Here is a 20,821-nt window from a genome sequence, read left to right on the forward strand (position 1 = left end):
GATCTTATTAATTTCAATCTTCCTTGTTATTGGATATTACTAAAGTAGGTAGTATGACTCAGTCCCTCATCTCCACCTTGCAAGAGGTGCTAACAAAAAGATGATATAAAAATAGCTGGTCTTTGTTTTTAGCAAGTTATTTCCTCATCTTCTTCCAAACAAAGAGAGAAGAAAAACCTGTTTGTTCATTTTTCAAATTGCCCCAGTGAGGGCATAACTGAGTCTCTAGCAGGAAATTTCAGGGAAGGGGGTAAAATGTTTTCAATCTGCTCAAACAGATACAATAAAAATGAAGCAATAAAATGTTTCCTTTTTAATCTAGGGAGGATCTCATCGACAAAAAAATTGAAAGTGCCATTTCTTGTTTGCAGTCTGTTATTGAGCTTGGACGAGTAATCAGAGACAGAAAAACCATTCCAGTAAAGGTTAGAACTCTTTTAACACCTCTTATCAATACCGTGGGAATATACAATAGCTTTGTAACTTTGGGATAAACCTCGGAAAATGGAATAGTTAAGTTTAGAATAGAAAACAGAATTCAACAATAAAATACTTCAAAATGATAATTATTTCTGAAGTTCTTTATTTTCAGTTGGAAGGATAAAAGTTTATGTTCTTTCCCCCCCCCCCCCCCCTTCTTCTCAGTATCCTTTGAAGGAAGTAGTTGTTATCCATCAGGATCCAGAGGCTCTGGAAAATGTCAGATCTTTAGAGAAGTACATACTTGAGGTAAGAACATAATGAATATTCTGCTTAACTTGATTGTGTATGTCAGTTACCTAAACAAACAAAACCCTAACCTTCCATGTTGATGATAAAACTAACTTGCTAGGTAAAACTACTTTAAAAGAGAACTGTAATGAAAGGGGATATCACTGGGTACTGTGTACAAAAATGAAGGTAAATGGGTGATGCTGCTTAGGCAGTCAGTTGTAGTATTGAGAAACAGTTGCTGAAACTGACCAACTCAGACTTCTTTAATGAAATGCTCTTTTTCTTGATCAGTGAATGGAAAAAACATTTTCTGAATGAAAATAAGACAATATTCAACTACACGATGGGCTGCAAAACTTGTGATCTCCGTCAGTTAAAGGGCATTATAAACAGTTTGACAGTGAGTGGAATGGTTGTGGGAGAGGAGTTCCATGGAGAATAGGGCACCAGTCAAGATTTTTTGCAGAATGTTCTTTAGGATACAAAATGCAAAATAAGATGGTCTGTACAATTTTTACACTCATCTGCTCCTGTATGCCACTGCAATACTCTCTTAATGTCCTTTAGAGAAATGCAGCCTGCTCTACTTCTAAATCTTTGGATAAAAGCCCTGTCATTCAAAAGAAAAGTAACCCTTCTTGGGTTTTTGAGTGTAACCTCCAGAAACTGTCTGCACTTTCTGATCTTAGTCAGTCATGTTAAAAATCCGTAGTATTTTAAGAAGTGAAATGAAAAAGTTTGTTTATAAACTTCACTTACTTATATGTTTATACTATAAGTAAATATTTTGAACTTCAGTGCTGCATTTCAGAAGTTGTAGTGAAGGCACAAAGCCTATTACTTTTTGATTGCTTAAAAGACTGTAGAGAGGGCTTTTTTTAGTCTTTATGTTCAATTACATTTCATTACAAATAGACTTTATATGCATCTTCTTTCACATCTGTGATGTACAAGAGAAATCAAACAGTAAGAGGGAATTGTGAGAAGGAAGAGTGTTTCAGCTACAGTGACGAATTTCGATGAGCCATGATGTTTCGGTTCAAAAAGAATAATAAATGCTACTGTGCCAGTATGCCTTTGAACTTTTTTCCAGGTGTTGGGACCTTCAAAACATCTTGCAAACCAGTGGTTCTTACTACTTAAATCTGTTGTGATCATGTGTTCGATATCATGAGCTATGGTATGTGTAATTTCTCAGTGTTAGCAGCCATAGGGCTTTGCAATTGCTTTGCTGAACAGGGACTTAAAAGTAATAACATCTCTGGTGTAAGACTGGAGGCCTTTCAGACCCACTCTGGAAGGCAGTGAGGTAAAAAGGAAGACTGGTTAAGCAATGCCGTTCTTTCTGAACAGTCTTAATTTGCTCTTGCTGCGGTAGTCTCTTGTTGGGATGGATGATCCGTTTTCACCCAGATGTTCCATTGTGTTGCCTGGGAGATATGCCGTGACTTCATCTTTGTAACTGTATATGTTTTGGGGAGGAAAGAATTGCATTTGAAGAGCAGCTCTTCGCTAAGACAGCAGAATTCTAAAGGAACTGATGTGGTATTGATACTGGGCAGAATGCATGCATTAGACTTGAATATAAATTGGGGATTACTTCATGACAACAATTTCTGTGTATTAATCTGTCTGGATTTTTACTTGCATCCTTCCCTTATGTAACATTGTTGTATTTATGTGTGACTCTTAATTCAACGAGGCAGAATACACACCAGCTTTTCTCTTGGGTGAGAACTGAAGGAGTAGTCTTGCAAGACAAAATCACCTATGTAGTTGTTCAGATGATCCTTCCCATTCAAGACCTCCTGATAAAAAGGTTTTTGAGGAAGGTGTTCTAGCCTCAACGCAAGGTCCTTGTTGGAGAAGTTAAGTACAATGTAATATAAAAATTAATAACCCCGCAAAGTATTGACTTCCTTTACTATTGCAAGAGATCTCACGCAGAAATCTTAATACTGTTTCTGAATGCCTGTGAACCACAAGCATAGCCTTTGTGTTTTGCCCTCTGAAATTTACTCATTTGAAACAATCTCTGTTTAAATGAGTGAAAACCAGAAGAAAAAAGTTTGAGCAGCAATGTAGTTGTAGATCTGCACAGCTTATAAAAGACTTCCCTCCTGTGATACCTTCACATCTGGAAAGGTGAGCTGTAGGGTGTACTTTTCATTATCCTCTGAATTCTGATGTCCTGTTACAACAGTCTGTTGTAACGACTGTTACAACTTAATTCTTTGTCCCCTTTCACCTCCAGCGTACTTCCAAAGCTACTGTCATATTAATGTAGGGCTTCTATATGTCCAAGTACACTAACTGGGTGAGGAATGCAGGGATTCTCCACATTTCAGAGCAGTTCCTTTCCTTCAGCTCTATCCACAGCGCTGAAGCTTTGAATCTGACATTGCAGAGGAACTTTGTCTCATTTCTGTCTTCAGGAAATTCTTACCATGTTGTATCACCTTAGGACCTTTGTACTACTTAGAGCTGATATAGGGCTGGTGGGTTCAGCAATCTGTCTTTAGTTTGTGTTTCTGTTTAATGGCCTCTGGATTATTGAAGAAAATGTATTTCTACTAATAATTGACCTTTGACCTTCTGGGAATCTTTCATTTGTCAGTCTGTCACTTTCCAGATCAATTTATATACATTCATGACAGAGTCAGTTCCAATGGGTGTACTAAGGCATGCTGGTAGTACATGAAGCATAAGGTTATGATGCTTTACATTTCATGGCATTTTTTCTTCCGTAAGAGTTTTTAACATTTTGCATTCTCTATAGCCAGTGAAATGGGTCTTCCAAGATAAGTGAGATAAGGTCTTTTGCTATTATAATAACCACTGGCAATACAGTATCTAAGGAATTTTACTTTTTTCCTCTCTATCCAGAAATATCATGCCCCATATCATACCCCTGTCCTTGGTAGGTTAAGGATTCTTTCTTCCTTTCAATAAGGTATCTTCAGAGGGCTCTGTAACAGAAAATCTCGTCACATGCTTAAAATGTGATGGAACTTTCTTAGTTTAAGTTGTCATTGTCAAGATCAGCTGTTTTGCCTTGACAAAGGGAATGAAAATCTGCATCTACCCAAGCGAGACCAATTCACCTCACTTGTCTTGGTGACAGCAGTCATTCAAGTCAAAGAATTCAAGAGATGACTGAAGCAGTGGAGGACCTCTTAAACTTCTACTTATGTGTTACTCCAGCAATACCATCTTTTCCCAAGCCTAAATATATATCTAAGGAAGGCTTCTAAAACTTCTGCTGGGGGCAACTTAAGAGCACTGGCTAAGGGAGTCATGCCTCAATACACAAGACTTCTAGATCAGTGTTGTATGCTTCTTGCTTTTAGCTACTGTGGCACTTAAATTCGTAAGAATTGTGCACTAAAGGAATTTTAATTAAAAAATCTTAATTGACTTGCAAGTGGGATTGTAAGGCTTTTCTGTCACATTAGCTTATTGATTATTCCTCTTAGAATTGGCAGTTATGATGCTTCACTTCAGAATTGCTATTATTATTAATCATTTCAATACCTGGATCTTTTCAATAGCAGAATTTTGAGATTTAGGTTGGTGTCTATCACATTTTCTTGATCTGACAGCTGGATTTGTGGATTTTACAGAATCCAATTTTAAGGGAGATGAGGTTTGCTTACACAAATTATTTCCAAAACGATAGCTGACAAAATCTGCTGTCAACTTCTACAGTTAGTAAAAGGTAACAAAGGAACCTAACAGTTTTATAAACTATTACATAATTGGAGTGTACAGGACTATGCTTTAATTTATATACATTTGCTACCACAAACAAAGTTAAGGTATGGCTTGGAGGAGATGAGTTTCAATGAACTAAAATATCTTTATGCAAGCACAAATACAAAACCCTGTATATTGCCCTATTTTTATTATATATCTTAAAAATCAACAAGCTGATGCTGGAGCTTAATAGGTGTTTTATTGTATTGCATAGCAATCTAGTTGTTTGCTTGATGGTTCAGAGCTATAGCGGTCAATGAATACAGGCAAAGTGGGTAGTATTACTTGGGCTGTATTTACAGCTTTGTTCACCAACCTCCTACATATTCAGAGCTGTAGAACCTTTAGTTATTGTCAGAAGTGTGTTTCTAGTAAATTTGCAGGTGCCAGAGGTAGCCTGTAAGAAAAATTATAACATTTGATTTCATGTAGCTGCTGACAAAAGAATTTGAAGAATACACTTGTCAATTGTTCAAAACTTTCATTCATCACTTTCTCAGAAGTAGCTGCAGTCTTTGATCTGTAGTCTGACTCTGTTATCATAACATAGCAAATCATATAAATAAATGGATTTTAATATTAGAACTGTCCAGAGTATAGAGTTGTCATGCAAAAATGGCCAAGCTCACAAAGTGAAATAAATTCAGAAGGCTTTTAGCAACTGAACACAGTTGCATTTTATGCATTAGTATTTGAGGCCTTTTACAAGCCTAGTTCAGGACTTTTCTTCCTAACTATTTCCAGTGAACGGTTTCATCTGAGTAAATTTTACTCTAACCACAATCAGAATCTTGCTTGCATCCAACCTTTATATACCCTTCAACCACCACCACCCCCATGTTATGGCTATAATAAAACAGAGAAAATTGACTTCTCCTTCACCAAATCTAAGGACTACTAGTATTTCATAATGTTAACGTGTTAATTAGTATAGTAGACTGAGTCCGTGAATGGGCTGCATTAACTGACACATGAACTGTGGCAGTGTGTGGTCCTTCGGTATTTTGTTTCTTACAGTATTACATAATCAATAATGCTTTTCCTTTTTATGATGTTCACTTAGAGAGCCCAGCCCAGCTGAAGTACAGCACTGGCATTTTACTTTTTCCTGTTCTGAGAACTGGGCAGTTTGGGTTACCAGTCAATCTGATCATGTCAGGCACATGCCACCACTAAAGGCCCTTGTACATATGAATGCCTGAATGTAGAGGTCTCCCTACTGGCGATGGGAAGGACTTGTTGCATCAGTTTCTGTGCTTGAGACTTGAAAGATGTCTTAAGGAGCTAATTTTGATTTATTGAGAAGATGAAATTAAGAAATATTTGAAGTTGTAGAATCATAGAATGATTTGGGTTGGAAGGGACCTTTAAAGGCCATTTAGTCCAAACCCCCTGCAGTGAGCAGGCACATCTTCAACTACATCAAGTTGCTCAGAGCCCCGTCCAACCTGACCTTGAATGTTTCTAGGGATGGGGCCTCCACAACCTCTCTGGGCAACCTGTTCCAGTGTTTCACCACCCTCAACGTAAAAATTTTTTTCCTTATATCCAGTCTACATCTATCCTCCTTTAGTTTAAAACCATGACCCCTTGTGCTGTCACAATAGGCCTTGCTAAAGAGATTGCCCCATCCTTCCTATAGTCCCCCTTTAAGTACTGGAAGGCCACAATAACGTCTCCCTCAGAGCCTTCTCTTCTCCAGGCTGAACAACCCCAACTCTCTCAGACTTTCTTCATAGGAGAGGTGCTCCATCCCTTGGATCATTTTTGTGACCCTCCCCTGGACCCGCTCCAACAGTTCCATGTCCTTCTTGTGCTGAGGGCTCCAGAGCTGGACACAGGACTCCAGGCTGGGTCTCACCAAATCGGAGTTAGAGGGGCAGAATCACCTCCCTCAACCTGCTGGCCACGCTTCTTTTGATGCAGCCCAGGAAGCCAAAGCACTATATTGAGGCAGGTTTAAGTTCAGCGCTGACTGGTGTCTATTAATAACAGAGAAATGTCTACCTCAGTGCTGAAGAGGAGGATAGGATCTTCTGCTGAAGGGTAGTTTCAGCATTGGTTGGGTTTATTTGCTCTTGCAGTGTTGGCAAATTACTTAGTTCTTAGAGATAACCATATAAAAAATTTGCACCTTGAAACTTATGACTTAGCTAGTACTGTGGCCCCTGGTTTTGTCCCCTTTCCACAGTTGTCAGAGATGTCTGTTCTTTAGCTTCATTTTTTTCTCTTGGTGTATTTATATAGGAGCTTAATGTACGTCAAGTGACATTATCTACTAATAAAGATAAATACGGAGTCCGGCTGAGAGCAGAACCTGATCACATGGTGCTTGGGAAGCGTTTGAAAGGTGCATTTAAGCCTGTCATGTCTGCAATCAAAGAGCTGAAGAGTGAGCAGCTGGAGGAATTCCAGGAGACAGGTATGTAGTGGTACAAACCACTGAATGATGGCAACATTGACCAGAAGAAAGATCCTAAATCCTTTAGCCCATCAGAAAACAATTAAGCAATTGCTTTTGATTTGTGTATGTTAATCAGGCATTTGCAGGAGAACAGATGCAGTATCCTTCTGTGGGCTTAGGGAAACTTAAGGCTTACTTCCCAGTTTAATGAGAATAGGAGGAAGGTTGTTTTTATTATATTGCTGAGAGTAGATTAGAAGTTGCCATGTATACTAATCTTATGCTGTTCTCCTGTTTAAATGCTATTGTAAGGCCAAAATGAAATAGAGAGTAAACTGTTCCGTAAGACTGAATCAAATTTGAACTGAGTATACGTGCAATAGTTTAAAAGCATTGCTTCAATTCTGGATTTACTGGTGGGTGTGAAGTTTCCAGCTGTCTCTGTTCAGTTAACTGCTTGAATGTAAGTTTTGATTTAGTTGAGTGTACAGGTTATTTTTAAGTTTATTCTGTTTCATTCAAATGGTACACAACAGTTGCTGAAGCGTCTGCGTTTGAGTGAGTCCTGCTGCCTGGCAAAGTGCTTGTATGAAGAATCTGAATGTGGGATAATTCAGTGTTTCTTACTAGTGCTTAGTTGCTGTTTCAACATATTGTAAATATATTGCGTTTCAGGTATTAGAATATTGATACTTGTCTTAAGCTTTTTGAAATTTTTTTTCACTCTGATTGTAAGAGATTCTTGTCATCTGCCAATTCTGCAGGCACCATTGTTGTAGAAGGACATGAACTCCACGGGGAAGATCTTCGTCTCATGTATACCTTTGATCAGATTGCAGGAGGATCTGCCCAGTTTGAGGCACATTCTGATGCTCAGGTATTTTACTGGTTATTTCTTTTTCCTTAATTAAAAATAATTAAAAAAGAGTTCCTCTAGAACTAATATGAAAAAGGTGAGGTGAAAGCTGGGATGGTTTTGTTAGTTCAGTTAGTTAAGTAAATTTCAGAGGCCTGTCTTCTGAATTTTGGAGATGTTAAAGTACTCTCTTCAACAAGGTATTTTGTAAGTGGGGAGCTCTATAAAAACATACCTGAACCTCTGAGTGAGTTAATACTAGCTTCTTTCAAGTTTTTTACCTATTCGACTGTCTTCTGTGTATCACCTCAGGTTTTAGTTCTGCTAGATGTTACCCCAGACCAGTCCATGGTGGATGAAGGAGTTGCCCGGGAAGTGATTAATCGCATCCAGAAGCTTCGCAAAAAGGTTAGGAAGCAATGGTTTGGACCAAGACATTTTATTTTACTTTTAAGTAATCTTTGGGCAATATGCAGCAGAAACTGACTTTTTTAATTAAATATGAAGCTCTGTATCTTTTACTCCTAATATAGCTTTCTGATCAGACATAAATGATTACAAATAATTATTTTCATTTTGAATTTCCATGTTACTAAGTAGTTAGAGTTGAACAATGAGCTTGCTATACATCATTCGTAGTGAATTAACTAATTTATCCGGTTTTACTGAGCCCCCTTGTTTTCTGTCTTCAGCCATGTAGCAGTTCTTCAGTCCTGGTTAAGCAGCTCTCAGGCCTGCCTGCATCCTGACAAGTATTATGTCCCCTCAGCTGGGATGGTCAGAGCCAAGACATATGAGCCCAGGACTACTAAAAGAAACTCATGTCTTGGCAAATTGCAGGAGGCATTTCAAGCACCAATTTGTATACATACATTAATGATTTTGCTCTAAATTGTTCTCATCATGTATACAAATGATGCTGTCTGAACTTAGGTTAAAGCACCTTGAACCAATATAACTTCCTTCTCTCTACAATACTAATCCAGAATGAGCTGTACTCATCTCCATTTTGTGCCAAGAAGGCATAGTCACCATGGAGGTGATTAGTCGAAAAAGCATTTAATCTGCAGGGGACATTAAGTAATATTTAAATTGGTAAAAAGAATTCTAAAGGTTTCAGAACCTGCAAGTAAAAAAAAACTCCACAAAACTAAATTATCTCTTGTCCCGTCATGGACATACGCATTGCAAATGTGTAACATGCTGTTCTATGATATATGTAGGGTTTTCCTTCTTGACTAACTTGGTGGCAATGCACTAGAATTTGTATCTTTTTTAGACTTACACCTAAAGAAATCTTGTGGAAGCTCTAAATGATGTGTAGAGAAAATTTTCATGGGACATGTTTTTAGGAAGAGATATCTGTACAGTTAAGACCACATGAATTTTCAGTGTAAGACTGAAAAATGACAAATTTGTACCAAAATAGTTTTAATATATATTTAAAAATTATATAATTTTATGTATATATAACTTTATTTCTATATATAACTTTATAACTTTATGTGTGTTTGTGTGTGTGTATATATACAGATAGGTATAGAGATATAAAACCTATACAGATTTATATCTGTATAAAATAAAACCAGGAAGGAATGAGGTAATGAAAAGAAAAGTCTCATAAGTTACTGGATGATTTAAATTTACTTCTGTAGGGGTATAAGGCCATAATTTCTTTTCACTTCAATGGATTTCAAAATACTTAATCTTGCCTAATAATAAACATGATGCTAATGTGCATTTATTCTGTCATTCTTTCATTCCCACTCCTGTTATAAAAGTGTACACATATTAAAAACCACAGATTCCAGATCCACAGTAACTGTTACTGGCATTAAGGCAGTCACTATTTTTATTTTAGCAGATTTTAGAAGTAAAGTTTTTGTGATGCTGGTATATTTTTTTCGCTTGAAAACATTTTCTTACTGAAGCAGAATTTTGCTCTAATTCAGCTTTAATAAGTGTACCATTCAAATTAATTGCTTTTTTTTCTGAAATGTATGTCATAATGTGAGATGTGGCAGAAATAGCATGAAAACTTAAAAGCCTGGTCATCACCTTCCAAAACAATCCCAAAATTATTGGAGACTGTTGGGTGTTAAGAAAATGTCACTGACTGCGCAATTGTTCAATAGAGCACCGAGGGTTTAATTTCAGGCTAACAGGATGTGTAAATGCTAGTAAGGTTCTTGTGCAACAAGAAAAGCTTTTTAATAAATTTGGTAGTCTTTCACTTCCAAATTCAATTACCAACTCTGCCTGCCCCTCAGTGAACTGAGACATTTTGAGTAAGGTACATTATTTGGTCATTATCTTTTGAAGAAAAACATCCTATTCCAAACCTCTTTCTTGCCCTTCTGACAGAAGAATTGTTTTATTCTAAATCTTTTGTGGAAACTTTAAAAAAATGTCTGGTAAACCTCTTTCTAAGATACTTTAACAAGTATCCTTCTTTTAGTTTGTATATGTGAAAGTCATCTTGCTGTCATTAAGAGTATGTTTGGTGTGCCCTACAGTGCAATCTGGTTCCTACAGATGAGATTACTGTGTACTACAGATCACATCTAGAAGGTGACTACCTGGATACTGTTATTAAGGAACATACGGATTTCATTTTTGCTACAATAAAGGCTGCCCTGAAACCTTACCCGGTCCCTACCTCAAAAGAAGTTCTTATCCAGGAAACAACCCAAGTAAGGAGAAAAAAAGCATTGAATGCCTAGGTTATTTTGTTATCCGCTTTTAACTGAACAAAGCACAATTACAGAAAAATTGTATGTCGATACTTATTTGTGGGATATAGTGGATATTGTTTCATAATTATAAATGTCCGTATTAGTAGTTTTGGTTTAAAAAAGAAAATACTTGGGCTCTGTATGTGTCATATTTTTGAAAACGAAGCTGCTCAGGTACCAAAATAAATATTTTAGGTAGTCATTTGTATAAGCTTAGTACACTCAGTTATTTGTGCATTGTTTAGACAGCAGAAATATCGTTGCTCTGATATCTTTAAGTTAATATGCTTTTCTGTTAGAAATGTTTCCTTTGAGGCTAAATTTTGCCTTCTGGCTTAAGACCAACTTATGTTTGAGGATGCTTGCTTTTTTCCCCTGGATTGCTGAAGTTCAGTCTTTTGTAACAAAGCAGTTTCGCAGATTGGCTTATTAGTTCAAATCCACTGCTGAAAGAGTTCCTTTGTTTTCTCTGACTGTTTCTTCTGACATGTTTTAAGAATAACTTTTGCCATGGTTTTATTCAAACTTACTACATTCAAAAGGCATTCCTTGCAGAATTTTGGATTAAATAAACTTCAATCTAAATGTCATGATAGATCACAAAGACAAGAACCTATGATATATCAGACTTAAAACTTGATTTACAGAATGGCTTGGGGTCTGAGAATAGCTGAAAGGCAAGCGCATGTTTTATCCATCTTAATACCAGTATGTGTAAGGAAATGTTTTATACTTACTAATTACACATCTGAAGTTGTACACATTTGAAACAAAGTTTGGACTTTTTCAAAACTGTTAGTTTAATCCAGTGACAAATAGAGGGAAAACCACTCTAAAAGTAGAGCATATTATGGTTGAGAAACGGGTGAAAATATTCTGCTATTTCTTCTAGGTACTTATTTGACTGGGATACTGCTGATGGACAGTTTGATATTAAGTCAACATCAAATCTGAATTAGAATGTAAAAGTGGCTGGAAAAAATGTATAGGGTTGGGAAACACTTGCCTGAATGCCTACCTCTGAAATTGCCAGTAAATTAGCTTTAATGTTGGTTGCTGTGGCTTTCTGTGAAACTTTCATGCCTGTGCAGGTGTGGTTCCTCCCACTATTATTTTTCTGTTTTCTAAATCTTCATTTAGCAGATTCTATTGAAGGAAAACATTGACTAGATGATCTTTAATGTCCCTTCCAACCCAACCCATTCTATGACTGGAAAGCTGAAAGATGAGTCTGTTGGATTAGTTTTAAATAATGCTGCCTACATAAAGATGAAATCTTGCTCTGACAGAAGGTGCTGGTTATTATGGATACAATTGAGAGCTGTTGTCTAGATGTCAGCAAAACCAGACATCTGCTCAGTTTTGGAAATGATGAGCTAGTGTGCAACCGGAGATAGGCTGTGGCTATGCATTTGCACAAATGTTGGATTTCAGACTGTAAACCTAAAAAATTAGAGCTGAGATAAGACTATATATGATAGTTCTGTGTGGCTATTGCAATTGATGACTAAGTTTATAGAAATGAAATAATCTTGTAATGGTCATACAGCTGAGAGTGCCTACCTGTCAGCTTAAGAACTTGGGCGTGGAGGTTTTTTCAAACAAAAACATCAGCAGGGAGTTATTGCAAGCTCTGTGTACCAGAGCTGTATGGTTTATGTATGGTAAAGGGAGGCAAAGAAAAACTTTGTAAGGAAATGCAGAGTTGTTTGTTATGTTACTTTAAGGAGTCTCTGTCACTATGAAATACCTCTCTGCTGAGTTAATCTGTGGTCTTTGCCATGTGGGTTGCCTTCTGCACATGTAGATAGGTATTACTGTGCTTACAAACTTGCTGTGCCTCTGAATTGTTAGTCACAGACTTTAAAACAGAGGTTACAGACTGTGAAGTCTTCCTGGGAAGTTGTGCTTCCTGGGACTGCGGGGATGGATTGCTTAGGGCAGATGTTTGCCTCTGTACTCTGTGTTCTGCTGCAACTCACTTGTCACATTAACAGCAGTGAATAAAAATATCTGAAATTAAAAAGCCCTTCTATAGAAATCCTTTCAGTGTAGAATTTTGGCCCTTTGTGGAGAGTTGAGGGTAGCTGCAGCTGTGTGCAATGAATTTGTAGCTTGGTGCAGCAGATGTGGCTACGGTCAGTTGCCTTTATTACTCATAACTGCATTGCATTTTGTACTAGCAGTTTCAGGCATAAAGACTCAAGGTGTCAATTCATATTGAATTACGCATCAGCTGTCTTCTGTCGGTGGGGGTTGATAAGTCACATTGACATGGAAAATGCTTCACAGTGGTGATGGTATAGACAATTATATAGATTTTTTTCAGATATAAAAGCAGGTGCAAGTTAAAAGAATGATGTGTGTAATTCCACACATGAGTTCATAAGTTAAGTCAACTGCGGTGGGATCATTGCACCAAATTTCTGGGAGATATTAAAAGGAATAACAGAACTGCATGATGTTGAATGTATGTGAAGACTGGGATGAAAATGAAATGCAATTAGTCTTTTCTACAAGTATTTTGATGATAATCAGGGTCAGTACCTCTGTGAAATTATCCTGGATCAATTTTTGATACAAGGCTTTTATTACGAACTCTTCTCCCAAAGACTTGCTCTGAGAGACAACAAAAAAAACCCAGCAGTTGCTCAGAAAATACTGGGAAGGAAAAGCAGCTACTTGAAAAAAGAATTTTTAATTGCTGGTAGAATTGGATAAACACAAAATGAGATCTGCTGCTCTGTAAGTGTCTTTCCATACTTTGTAATAGGAGCTCAGCAGGGTGGCACTTCCAAGTTTGTCTGTTCACCCTTTGGACTCTTACCAAAGACTGTCTCTAAACTTACCAAAAAAGGGGCTTAAATGGCCACTTAGTGCCAGTTGTTCATATAAGTGATTTCTGTATGATGTTTGTATAATAAAAAGTTTAATTAAGACATCTTTCAAAGTATGATTCTCATGAAAATTGGTATAGGTACAGGAGTAATTTCAGCCTGCACTTAGTTCAGGAAGAGACCCATGCTTGAAAAAGCATAGTCTTAAAGCTAAGTCTGTTTCTGTAGTATTGCTACAGATTCTCAAATCTCTTCATCCTGTCCCTCATTTGCAAAGAAAGATGCTTGTTTCATTTATTGTTGGGGTGTTTGAAGTTTTAATTGGTTCAGTAATTGCTGATGGGAGGATATTCGCCAAGGCAGGCGTGATACCGAGGCAGCCACCTCTCGGGCTGTTCTCAGTAGCCCCTTGGAGACAGATGAAGGCTTCTCCAGACAGTGACTGAGAGCAGAGTCGTGTCTTCACATACTCTGAATTTACCTCTGGAAGAGTCATTCTTAAGTATATTCACTTTTGGATTATATTTTGGGAAACTGTCACCACTGCTCATCACTTGTGAAGATCAGATTTTTATGCCACTCTGTTTTTATTATGTATTTAATAGTGCTAGGTCTTTAACATATATTAAAGACAAATTAATATTTGAAGTGCTCTGTCTCTGAAGGAAGATGTTGTAAAAGTTGCAGTTTTATTGTAAGTTGTGCTTATTGTACTAAGACAAGATCTTAATGTTGTTTATTTAAGGAAAATATTTTGTTGCACTTTAAAAATAAAACAATATCTAAATAATCATAATATGCCTCCTCTTCCAGCTGAAGGGATCGGAGCTAGAAATTACACTCGTCCGAGGTGGTTTGTGTCAGTGTGTTGGTCCAGCCTGTGCCTACGTCAACCTCAAAGTTTGTGTTAATGGGACAGAGCAAGGTAGGAACGTACCAGGTTTGATTTGTCCATGGTGGTGTTAAATGATTTTTTTGAAAACAGTGTGATGGATGTTGGATCCATGAACTTGTTTGAAAGATGGTGCAAACCCCCTTCCAGTAGTAGCTTTAAATACTTCTTGAAAGTAAGTTTATTAAAAGCAAAACCACATGCTGTCCATGATGTCTTCTGACGTGGACCTGAAGTAAACATGCAGGTGTGCACATGAATTATTTATATCCCACAGAAGGGCTTGTATGAGAATATCTATATGGAGGTGTATGCACTCTATATTTGTGCTTGTACATTCCCCTGTGCTCAGAGTGCATACTACAAGGGTTTTCAGTTCCTGATATAGTACTGTAAATGTAGGTGATGCCTTTCTGTGGAGGAGGTACTGTCATTGAAAGACTTAGATATTAAGTATAGAGCTGAAATGAATACTTAAACTAGAGAATATAATAACTATGTCTTAAATATAATAAAAAGATGAGTGCAGTGAGATTGTTAAAAGCATTACAAGGTTGAGTTTTGCATCAAAAGGAGGCAAAACTAAGTACACTCTGGAATTTTTTTCCTGATGTGTTTACAGTTTGTGTATCAAAGTAAGTGTGCTTTGTTTAACGTGGTTACAAAGCTACTTACTGAATAATGATGGACATAACTATATCAGCTGGTGAACATCTCGGGGGGGGGGGTACACAGTCTGTCAGTTTTTAATCAATATAATACTGGATTTTATTTTGGTGGCATAAAAATTTGACTGCTTTGCTAATAAAACCAAATTTAGCTTCCATGCTCTAAATCTGAAGTACACTTGAGTTGGTTTCCCTGTTTTCTTTCCTCTTTCCCTTTCTTACTAAAAAAATTTCTGGAAGATGCAATGTTGCCAGTTTGATCTCAGCTTAGAAACTTGAAGTCATTAGGAAATAATGGAAAACTGGATGTTGCTTCCAACTGCCTTTTTATTTCTTAACTTTGGTTTTAGATGGTGTGTTGCTGCTGGAAAATCCAAAAGGAGATAATACCTTGACCTTCACTGGACTTGTAGATGCTGTCTCCTGCATTTTTGGTCTTAAAAATTTAAAACTGATGGTTTTTAATGGAAAAACAGGTAAATGGAGTATGACAAGGAAAATTGAAAGTCTTTCTAGCAGCAGCTAGGAGTTATTTACTGTATAATTTTTCTATACTTATGCAAAATTGATAAGAAAGTGCATAAGGAAATATTCTATTTTGTAGTCCTTAGCATATAAGACTATGTTTATAGTCACATCAAAATATTTCCAAAAGCCGTTGCTAAATGATGCTTATCTATTCTGTTCTCTTATTTCCATTGCAGTTCTCATCAGGGCAAAATTTGATTTATTTCAGTAAGTGTTTCCATCAGGTCCAGGCAATGCTATATATTGATGGCAAGCTGCCATCAGCATTTGCGTGCTTTTTTTTCCTTAATGCCTCAGTAGGCAGGGTGAGAACTTAAATCAAATGCAAACTGTGGTCTATAGAGGAAAAAAATACTGCTTTTTCACCCTAGAGAAAGTTGAGGATCTCTACATTTCTTCCTTTTAGAAAAATCTGTGGAATATTTTTGTAGCTTGAACTTGGGTTCTGTTAAGGCATGAGAATGTAAAATACTGTTTATGGATTATATATAGAGTTACTGGCTATATCATAGTTCTGTTCATTACAAAGGTAATATAGCTGAGACAGAAGAAAAACATGATGAAATATGTTACAATCAGTGACTATGAGACCCTACCAGCAAACTGGCATTCTCTCTTCTGAGATAAAGACTATGTTTTATTATTACATTATGTATAATATGTCAATACATCAGGAAAAGTTACAACTTAAAAATCGGCACACTGAGAACGAGGTTGCACTAGTAGCCAAACACTTCAGTGGGTGAATAGAGAAAGTAGAGTACTTGTAGTGTCTGTGCTGTGATATGACTTTAGAGATGTTTGACCAGTAATAGTAAGCTCTTTGTATGTTCTTACGGTCGTTTACAGGTACATCCTGAAGTTCAAACTTTGTCTGTTTCCACACCATTTATATTAAGTCTAAAATGAGTGACACAGAAATTATAAAATACTGCAGGAACTGTATTTGGCCAGCTACAGAAACTTCTGCTAGTGTGTTTTCACAGAAATATTACTGAAGCAACATATAAGAGGGAGATACTTTAATTGGCTGTTGTGAAAGGTTGTTTTGGGGTGACCACAGGACTGCTGAGGATCAGCGGTTTCTGTCTACCTGGGATGTCAGAAGGGGACTAGTCTTACTTGAGTCTGTAATGTCGCTGTTACCGTCTTTTCCTGAAAGTATTTCTAGAAGAACGTTTTTCGGTTTTTCATATCGGATGTAATGCACTTCCCTTACTGTGATAAAACCTTTTTCCAAGTTGTGCTCGGCTGAACTGTATAGTTCTATCATACAAAATGATTATTCTCTGCTTTTATTTATAAATGATTTACAGGAAATTCTGGATCCCTCAGTATCTTCCTCAAGTTTCAGTTATGTTTTAAAGGGGGTAATAGTTTTCATTGAAATAATTTTCCAAATATTAGTGATACGCTTCATAGTAGTGTGGTATGTGCCAACAGAGGTGGGTATGTACTAGTACAATTCATTACTATATAATTATTACAATTCATTCAGTACAATTATTAAGAGATGACCTGCAAAAGGCCAAGAAGTGTTGGGAAACTCTCATCTCATTAAGATTATAAGCAGTTTGACTCTTTTCTGCCACTAACAGGACAAAAGGATACGGCATCGATCTACTAATGCTGAATTCCTAAAGGAAGTGGTAAAGAAAATCTAAACCTTCTCTCTCCCTCAAAGGTTCTTTCCTACAGTAGTAACAAAGGCCTTATTTCTCTCCTTTCAACGTTGCTTTTGCTGTGTAGGTATTATTCTGGGACTTCCCATCTTGGCGTGCTGATTTCTTCTTTCACTCTTTGTAAGTGGTCTGGGCAGAGCAGGTTTCTTCCCTGCCCACTTGTTAACAACATGAAAATTCCCTTATTAGATTATCAAATTCACTTTTGTTGCACTTTGGTAGAGACGTCGAATAAGTATTGATCAGCAGAAGATATGGCTTCCTGAGGAGTTGGGGTTGAAGGGATATACAAAGCAAACACCTCTTTAAGATGTTGGAGAATAGACCCAAATTCTTGATATTTGGTTTGGATACAATCCCTTTACCTGTGTGAAGGTTGGGCAGGTAAAGCAACGTTAGGTGAGGCCTAATGGTGATTCTGGGGTCTGTTTAGGTGAGGCAGGGGGTTGGTATCAGGCACTTCACCTGAGAGAAATTGCAAAGAAAGGTTGCACACTCTGGACAAATTGTTGCTGAATTGTTCCCATGTGTGTTAATAAAATTGTGACCGAGTAAAACCATATTTCTGGCTCCTTATTTTCCTTCCTGTGTTTTTTAAGGCTGTCCACTTCCAGTAATTTATTATCTTGTTTTCTAATTGCAATGAAGATTTACTTAGGGTTGCATAATGGCACAAAATTGGGCAGTTCTTGTACTAAGGCAGGCTAAAATGTCATGTCCCTGTTTTTCAGTGCAGCATTGAAATAATTGGATAAACATTTCTTCCCCAACAGTGTATCGATGCATTTTGAGTAACTGCAGAAACACTGAGCAAAGCTCTGGGATTTGTGATGACCGTCAGAAACTGAGAACAGATTTTGTCTCTTTTTACATTTAAAAAAAAATTAATCATGTAAAAGAAAGAGGCTGCACTCAAGTCAGATGGTAAAAAACTGACTTTCTTTTTGCTCTAGATTGCTGAAAAGCTGAAAAATTTGTAAACTTATTGGGAATGGATTTTGACTTGCAGTTGGCTTTCCTAGAAGTAGCCCATTTTGAAAAAGACCTATTTAAAAAAAATATCACTTTGTTTGTCTTTATGGGAATAAATGAAACTATAAATCATGTAGGGCTTAAAAAGCGAGGGGGAGGGAAGGTGAGGCAAAAATCCCTCTACAAACTCCTTAGTCCATGTCTTATTTCATCTTTCAGATGGCTAATTTGTTTTTTATTTTATTCTTAGCACTGTTTTCTGAACAAGAGTACAGAGATTTTTTTTTTTAATCTTTAATTTTTAAAAGGCCATGAGGCTGTAAGGCACCTTAGGGGAGCATTACCACTTAAATCTCAGCTGCAGGGAGAAATCACTTTAAAAGATATTTTAATATTGATGAGCACTTGTAATATCTGCTTATTTTCCAGTGTATTGTTATATATGAAAAATGGTCCACTTCCTTCTTTTTCTTGCTCTTATTAGAGGGTTATATGAACTGACTCCATTGACAGCACTGTATATAAGCTCTTTCTCAAAATGGCAGTGGTCCTGTAATGCAAAATGCTAGGTTTGTTAAATACACAAATCACCATTACTGTAGCTCACGGCCTGTTTCCCTGTGCAGAGCCTGGCAGCTGGGTAATGTCAAACTCGAAGTTCTCTGAGCAGTGAGTTTCTTCCCCTGTAAAGCACCCTGCCTCCTAGCCATGACCCATGAATTATATGTCAATGGCCAGCAATGATGCTTTAGGGGTCCACTGGGAAGAACCTGCTGCTGACCCCTTTTCTGTATGATGAAATCTTGTTAATTCCTCTCCACTTGTTAATTTAGTGTTTTTCTTGCTTTTCTGTACGTTAAAGCAAAAGCAAAGCCCCCTTCTGTGCTTGAGCATGTGCCTTGCACTTTGAACATACCAAACATATAAAGTATGTGGGTAGCTGATAGATGGCCACCATCACTGTAAAATCTGAGTTCTTGTAAACTGAATTTTAGAAGCAGCAATGAAGTTTAGCCTTTTTCTTTAAAGTTTTTTAATATATATAAAATTTTTTTTATTGTTTTTCTAGTTTCATTGATTTTAATTTTTATAAATTTTATAAGTATTATTAAAGATAGAAATATATTTTATAAATATGAAAGGTTTATTTTTAAAAGATAGCTTTTTAGAATCTTACATGTAGTCTGAGGTCTTCATCCTTCCTTAGGATGGTCTCATAAGCCTTCCACAGTGCATTTGTGCTTTGCTTTGTGGCAGTTGCTGACATTTTGAGAGCTTGAAGCCTGTGATTACTTTTTAACCTTTTGTGAGGTTTGGGGTTGGGTTTTTTGTTTTGTTTTGGGCTTTGGTGGGGGATTTTTTGCTTTTTGAATGGTTTGGGTTGGTTTTGAGTTTGGAGTTTGGGGGTTTTTTCGGTTTTGGGTTTTTTAAATTTATTTACTTTTAAGTTTACAAACATCTTTGGAAAAGGGAGTGCCACTTCTGCCCCTTTGAAATTCGTTCAGATGAACTAATGGAAAATAAGCTTTGTAAAGCTTAACCTCCCTGACATGTGAGTAGGGTTGATATGGAATGAAAACCTGTTGGAAAGAGATGACAGATGTGCCTGGTCCGTATGTACAGGCAGTGCACAATTCTTACAAGAAATCAAATTTATAAATTCTTCCTGGATTTGGTCTTGGGAGTTCTCTTGTAGCTGCAAAAGCTTTGTAGCAGATAGAGGTACAGAGAAATAACATCACTAATGTTGTGGCTATCAGCAGCTTTTTACCTCTCTGACAGACAGGTTCATGTAGGTAGCACAGAATGCAGCCCTTCACTTCTATTGCAGAAACTTCATTAGCTTCTCATCTGAGTGCTTTCAGGGTGCTGGTATTGCCTTGAAAATCTTTTGAGATGTGGGTCCTATTTTCGGTCTGATCTCCCATCATTTTCTAAATACGCGTGGCTGGAATGATCTGCTGATTCATTAAACACAACTATTAATGCAGAAGACACATTCATGAGCTACCCAGCCATTGATTTTTAGATCTATTGTCATCTAGAGTTTAATGAGGGAAATACCCTGATGTTGCTTAGTAATGCGTATCCAGTGCTGCCTCAGCTAGGGAAGTCAGGGTACAGGCAAAGATCATAGGTCTTAATTTAATGAGGTAGAAATGTTTGGCTTAAGTGAATAGTTACTTGCTTGTTTTGAATTATTTACTATTTATTGCGGAAGTAATCGTGTTGTATATTTATGTGCATGAGAAATGTTATATAGGTGCTAATTTCCACAGCAGACAAAGGACTATGTGTTGTTAAGAAAACCAAATACTGCACAAATTCCATTTTTCAAAATGGGAAACACTTCTACAGTGGAATCGGTAGTTAAAGACTCATTGTCAGCTAATTAATCGAACCAGAATTGGACTGTGGCTTCTGTAATGGCCTGACTGCTCTAATTTCTTTTTCAGAACTGATAAACAAAACTGACTTACTTAGTCTCAGCGGAAAGACTCTACATGTGACAACAGGGTCACCACCTGCTCTGATCAACTCTCCCAATGCTCTGCTCTGCCAGTACATCAACTTGCAGTTAGTGAATGCAAAACCGCAAGGTATGTAGGATACCGATCTCTCCTCATTTATAGGCTGAGCTTTTTGTGATATAAGCTTTGGACACTATTGCTTACTGATGAAGTTAAGTACATATGTTTTCATTGGCAGATGATGATTGTTGTTTATTTTTTCCTAGTATTTGCTTTCTAATAAATACAATGTTTATATTTAGCTTT

The 20,821-nt window shown here is 37.0% G+C and overlaps 1 protein-coding gene across 1 annotated transcript in view; it reads left to right on the forward strand.

The window, feature by feature from the left end:
* IARS1 (isoleucyl-tRNA synthetase 1) overlaps positions 1 to 20,821 on the forward strand; it is a 113,582-nt gene that overhangs the window by 87,119 nt on the left and 5,642 nt on the right. Inside the window, exons 24-32 of the mRNA XM_064454231.1 lie at positions 323 to 425; positions 646 to 729; positions 6,718 to 6,892; positions 7,639 to 7,746; positions 8,038 to 8,138; positions 10,247 to 10,423; positions 14,116 to 14,227; positions 15,213 to 15,338; positions 20,501 to 20,644. Of these exons, the coding sequence (XP_064310301.1) occupies positions 323 to 425; positions 646 to 729; positions 6,718 to 6,892; positions 7,639 to 7,746; positions 8,038 to 8,138; positions 10,247 to 10,423; positions 14,116 to 14,227; positions 15,213 to 15,338; positions 20,501 to 20,644 (1,130 nt within the window). The remainder of the gene's footprint in view (positions 1 to 322; positions 426 to 645; positions 730 to 6,717; positions 6,893 to 7,638; positions 7,747 to 8,037; positions 8,139 to 10,246; positions 10,424 to 14,115; positions 14,228 to 15,212; positions 15,339 to 20,500; positions 20,645 to 20,821) is intronic.

This window comes from Phalacrocorax carbo, chromosome 6 (assembly GCF_963921805.1).
Source record: "Phalacrocorax carbo chromosome 6, bPhaCar2.1, whole genome shotgun sequence".
Classification (NCBI taxonomy): Eukaryota; Metazoa; Chordata; class Aves; order Suliformes; family Phalacrocoracidae; genus Phalacrocorax; species Phalacrocorax carbo.